Genomic DNA, 5,957 nt, shown 5'->3' on the forward strand with positions numbered 1-5,957 from the left:
GAGAACAGACACTTCTTTATACTCGCTGTTTCACCTACTGTACAAGCAAAATATGTTTGTTAAATTTTTTTAATATGTTGCATATGCAAAGTGGTTTTCCAAATGTTTTCACAAAACCGTTCAACGTCAACTCCTCAGTGCCCTCAGGAGGAGCGTGGCTCAGAAGTTCCTGCCATTTAACAGGAAACAGTGACCCAGAAAAGCTTTGGCATCCCTGACACCCCCGAATTAACAGCAGGGACAGCCCAGAAGCCACAGCTCCTGGCTCCTAATCTCTGTCTCTCCCTACCACGCTTTCGGGGCCCCTGAGAACATGGGATTGCTCCATAATCAATGTTCTAGAATCACCTTGCAAAAAACATAATGACGAAATAAGTGATGATTCCTTTTTTTCTACAGTCGGAAGAGCAGAAAGACCTGCAGTGACAACATGTCTATGGACGCCCAAGCCCTGAAGAAGAAGATGGGCAAGCTGGCCTGTGACCCGGCCGCCCACTCCATCCTCAGCAGCTTGCTGCTGTACGTCACGGGCCGCGCAGACCGGCCCTCGGGGACAGAGGCCGGGGAGAGCAGGCCCAGCCACCAGACCCAGACCCAGGAGGCCACCCAGAGGCCCACGCGCTTCCAGCTCCTGCAGGCCAAGTTCCTGGGCACTGGCCGGGAGCGCTACCTCAAGAGGACCCGGGAGGTGGGCCGGCTGATCTCCAAGGACAAGCAGGGGCCTGGTGGGGGCCTCGTGGGTGCCACCATCAACAAGCTCCTGGAGAAGACCAAGGAGCCGGCCCCGAAGCCCTGCCCCAGCGAGAAGCCCCGCTGGGGCCACCCGGCCGGGAAGAGCACCGTGAAGAACATCCTGAAGATATTCTTGGCCGCCGAGGAGAAGGAGGCGAAGGAGAAAGAAGCGCGCGAGAAGCCCGCTGCGGAGCGGCCCAAAGTCGCCAGGGGCCTCTTGCCGAAGATCATGGGCAAGAGCTCGGTGCTGTCCAAGCTGCGGGAGAAGTTCGAGCAGAACAGCTGCCTGTGCTCAGAGGCCGGGGCGCTGAGGGTGCACACGCAGGAGCGGAAGAAGAGGAACCTGCAGAGGAAGAAGATGCATCGGCCGGAGGTGTGCGTGCTACACACGGCCACCATGGCCAGCACCTGCGTCAAGACGCCCCTCGCCCGCTTTCTGGCCTGCACAGCCGAGCCCCTGCCGGCCCTCAGCATCGCCACCATCGTGTGTGGCCCCAGGAGCTGGCTGTCCCACTGCACCAAAATCAGCCACTCGGAGGCGAGGCGTCTGCCCAGAGGAGAAGCCAGTGTGCTCTCCAGTGCCAGGGAGACGGAACCCAGTGGCAATAAAGCAGCAGGAAAGGGCCCCCTGGAGGGGGAGCCCCAAAGACAGCCAAGGCCCTCGAAGCCCGTGACACCCCAGGTGATGGCTCGGAGGGACGGCCAGGCTGTCCCCTCGATGGCCCCCTCTTGTGCTCCCCGCACAGGTGAAGTCCTCCCTGGCCTTGTGCCTGCATCGTCCCCACTGGGATCGGCCAGCCCGTGGGGCACCAGATCAGCCGCAGGTGATGGGGCGGCAGACCCCACGGCAGAGAGCACTGCAGGAGGCGTCCAGGAGGTGAGGGGAGCCAGACTCACGTGGTCTCCTGGGCCCCCGGGTGAGAGTGCAGGGGAGGGCCCTGAAATCACCATGACTGTTTGCAGTTCAGAGGATGAACGGGAAGGAGCAGGCTTCCCAGACCCAGGGAGAGACCCGCTCTTTGCCACCCAGAAGTATTTCCCAGAACAGAAGGTGCCGGGCCACATCCCACCACTGAACACTCCATCGGTCCAGGCTGCTCGGAGAACACAGCCTGCCACGGAGCCCCCACGGATAACTGTCCAAATCCCGGTTGTCCACGAAATGCCAGCCCCTCCCCCCATGCTGCAAAATACGGCAAGTTGTGAAAACAAACGTTCTCCTATTTTTGGAGGAGGGAATGTGGTTGAAAATGCACACACAGAATTTCCCACTGTGACTGAGAACAGAAAGGGTCACCAAGCCCCAGTGGAACTGAGCAAGCTTTCAGGGACCCAGGTGGGACTCAGCGTCTCTTCGCCGCAAGGGCCAGGGGCAGCTTGGGATCCGGCAGCAGCAAGAGGGACTGCGGGTGCCCACCACAGTGTCCCAGAGAGAGTTCCGACACAGAGACTCCAGACAGGGAAGGAAAACAAAGGCAGCTTTGAGAATTCACACGGTCCCAGGAATCCCGACGATATTTCAGGAGAGAGGACCTCTGAGCTCAGAGAGGAGAAGCATCCATTGCCAGAATCTAATGAAATATCAACGCAGAACAAGGGCTCCGCAACGAGTTATCCTGCAGCCTTACAAAACCTTCTGAGGGGAAACACCAGCCGTGCCTCCAGCAGCCAGCAAGTGCTGTCCCCGACCGGGAGAAATCCAACAGGTGCCCCCGCGTCGCTGGCGGCACCATCCAAGGGGCATATGGGGCCTGAGGGTGTCACCCCGATGGGCATGACTGTGCCCGACGCGCTGGAGGAATGCAGAAGGCCACTGCTAACAGAGTCCGCTCAGCCCCTGAAGGCTGCCGAGGAAATCGCCAGCCATGAATTTCACGAGAACCCACTGTCCTCATTAAATGAACGACCCAAACCAGGTGTGAAAGCCTGTGGGGCGATGGCAGCTGCAGGGAGCGTTGTGAGCCATGCCACGCCTGCACCAGTGCCAGGCAGCACCCAGAGCCCTGGAGACCGCAGAGTGGGAGAGCCAGAGACGCTGGGCCAGGAGGGAAGCAGAGCCTTGTCCAAAAGCCATCCCAGAGGAGAGGCTCTCCCTCAAGACCCCCACAGCCACGGCCTCCTGGCCCCCGGGGGATCCTCGGAGCCCAAGAGTGGAGCAGCAGGGAGGAGCCTCCTGAGAAGTACGGCCCTCGCCCGGCACCCAGAGGACGCCGCGGCCCTCGCCCGTCACCCAGAGGACGCCGCGGCCCTCGCCCGGCACCCAGAGGATGCTGCGGCCCTCGCCCATCACCCAGAGGACGCTGTGGCCCTCGCCCGGCACCCAGAGGCACCCCGATTACACACTTCAAACACGTCGGCAGCCAGCAGACATACGGCAGCCGTAGGAGGCAGAAAGGATGTGGCTGTGGAAGGAAACCTTTTGGGTTTCAGCACAAAGTCTGGAATTCCTGCTTCTGATCATCCTAGACCACAGGCAAAGAGTGTGGCAGAGTCCCCGAGCTATGGCCCTGGCCTCCCACCGTCGCCTCCTGAGAACCCACAGGCAAAGGGCAGGGAGGGTGTCATGTCTCCCGGTGGGGCAGAGCCTGACCATCTGCTTCCCGTGATGCCTCCCATGCAGGCGGACATGGGGTGGGCAGGTGGCACCCACCAGCGGGACCCTCCCCATCTACAGGCACACCTGCCCCCTGCTGCTGGTGACACACAGGCCAAGCTCTGGGCCAGTGTCCCCGACCCTAGGACCCAAGCAGGTGAATCCCAGGGGCGTCCCCTGACACAGGCGGACCTGGGGAGGCAACAGAGTGACCAGGCGCAGGAGGAGACCCCCCAGCCCGGGGGTGCAGGGAAAAGGGTGGTGCCGTCGGGCCCGAAGGTTATGCTGAACCAAGCGAAAGAGCCTCAGACACGGTGGGCACAGGATCTGGCCGGGGACAAAGGGACGGCCATTGGGGTTGGGGGTGCCTGCCAGCGCAGTGACCAAGGTGAGCAGCATCTGCAGGGACCCTGGGAGGAGCAGGAGAGGAGCACAGCGCGGGGGGAGGGCACCAGGGCTGCCAAGAACCCAGCTGTGCCTCCAGGGGACTCCAAGGGGCTGGGAAGCCTGGCGGCCCAGGGACAGGCCCAGAAATGGGCTCAGGGGCAGGCTCAGGGACAGGCCCAGAAACAGGTTCAGAAACTGGCCCAGGGACAGGTTCAGGGACACGCTCAGGAACAGGCCCAGTGGCAGACCCAGATAGAGGCCCAGGGACAGGCACAGGAACAGGCTCAGGGTGGGACCCAGGGACAGGTTCAGGGACAGGCCCAGAAACAGGCCCAGAAATGGGCTCAGGGACACGTTCAGGGACAGGCCCAGAAACAGGTTCAGGAACGGGCTCAGGGGCAGGCCCAGAAAGGGGCTCAGGCACGGGCCCAGGAACAGGCTCAGGGTGGGACCCAGGGACAGGTTCAGGGACAGACCCAGAAATGGGCTCAGGGACACGTTCAGGGACAGGCCCAGAAACAGGTTCAGGAACAGGCTCAGGGACAGGCCCAGTGGCAGACCCAGATAGAGGCCCAGAAACGGGCTCAGCAGCAGGCCCAGAAAGGGGCTCAGGCATGGGCCCAGGAACAGGCTCATGGGCAGACCCAGATAGAGGCTCAGGGGCAGGCCCAGAAAGGGGCTCAGGAACGGGCTCGGAAACAGGCTCAGGGGCAGGCCCAGATAGAGGCCCAGAGGCGGGCTCAGGAACAGGCTCAGAAAGGGGCTCAGGAACGGGCACGGGAACACGGTCGGGAGCAGACCCAGACAGAGGCTCAGGGGCAGGCCCAGAAATGGGCTCAGGGGCAGGCTCGGGAACAGGGTTGGGAACAGGCCTTGATATGTGGGATGGCGTCTCAGGCCTGGGAGCAGCCCATCAGTGGCACAGCTGAGGGAGTAGATGCTGCTGGCAGGAGTGGGGCGTCTGGAAGCCCAGCCCCCAGGGATGGTGGACAGTCGGGGGGCAGCGGCCTAGGGGAGCCCAGCACCCGGCACCCACCCCCAGGAAGCCGCCCCCTCAGGGGCACGAGCGTTGCCACCTCTCCCCTGAGGCTGGGAAAGAGCCCAGCTGAGCCCACGCCCGAGGCTGGGGGCTGCTGGACTCCCCAGGCCCCGGCCCAGAAGGGGCCCCCAGACCACCCCGGGGCTGAGAGGGTCCCGCAGGACACGATGAAGGCATCGGAGCCGGAGCGTCACAGGAGGTCCACGCGCCTGGCCAAGTACAAAGCCCAGAGCTTCAGTGACCAGAGGGCCTTCGATTTGTCCTTCAGACCAATGAGCGTCAGGGCCAGCGACACGTCTGAGCTCCCAAAGTGAGGCCCCGAGTCCACAGCGTGGCTCGCCCAGCACTGTGACATCTGCCCATCAAGGGCCTTCAGGCATTTTCCTGCCTCCAAATGCGTCTTGGAGAATCCCCTACGGAGACGCCTGTTTCCATAATTCTCTCTCCCTTCTTCACAAGCTGACCTTGGGAGGACTGAGCTACATGAGGGTCGGGTCCCTGTCACCCCACAGAGCCACGAGGCCATGGGGGTGGGAGGTGCGGGCCTGTGGCCTCACCAGGCCCTCGGGATTCTTTGTGTCTTCACCCAAGGGCGCCGGCTCACCCCTGTCTCACATACCCTGCAGCGTGGAGCTCACACCTCCCGCAGTGGCACGGTGTGTGCCCCCCCTCGACCTGCAGGACACTGGTGCTTTGGGACGCCTCCCCAGCTCTCACAGGGCTGCCTCCCACCACTCCCTGTCCATGCCCCGCCATGCCCTGCTCTCACATGGCCGTGTGACACCCACCCTCCATGGGCCCAAAGTGACACACACGGCCCCACCCCGCAGGACTCGAAAGAAAGGGCAGAGTTTCAGGCCGGGCGCAGTGGCTCATGCCTGTAATCCCTGCACTTTGGGAGGCTGAGGCGGGTGGATCGTGAGGTCTGGAGATGGAGACCATCCTGGCTAACACGGTGAAACCCCGTCTCTACTAAAAATACAAAAAACTAGCCAGGCGCGGTGGTGGGCACCTGTAGTCCCAGCTACTCGGGAGGCTGAGGCAGGACAATGGTGTGAACCCGGGAGGCAGAGCTTGAAGTGAGCCGAGATCGCGCCACTGCACTCCAGCCTGGGGACAGAGCGAGACTCCATCTCAAAAAAAAAAAAAAAGAAAGGGCAGAGCTTCCTCCAGCCTCAGACGCCCAGGCGGTGCCAGGTGCTGTGT

The 5,957-nt window shown here is 62.4% G+C and overlaps 1 protein-coding gene across 1 annotated transcript; it reads left to right on the forward strand.

The window, feature by feature from the left end:
* Positions 1–430: 430 nt before the first annotated feature.
* On the forward strand, positions 431–5,161 carry LOC105539262 (retinitis pigmentosa 1-like 1 protein). The gene is made up of 2 exons (XM_011979449.1): positions 431–3,838; positions 3,875–5,161. The coding sequence occupies exons 1-2, from the start codon at positions 431–433 to the stop codon at positions 5,063–5,065; spliced, it is 4,599 nt and encodes a 1,532-aa protein (XP_011834839.1). The 3' UTR covers positions 5,066–5,161.
* The last annotated feature ends 796 nt before the right edge of the window (positions 5,162–5,957 follow it).

Source organism: Mandrillus leucophaeus, unplaced genomic scaffold, assembly GCF_000951045.1.
Source record: "Mandrillus leucophaeus isolate KB7577 unplaced genomic scaffold, Mleu.le_1.0 Scaffold201, whole genome shotgun sequence".
NCBI lineage: Eukaryota > Metazoa > Chordata > Mammalia > Primates > Cercopithecidae > Mandrillus > Mandrillus leucophaeus.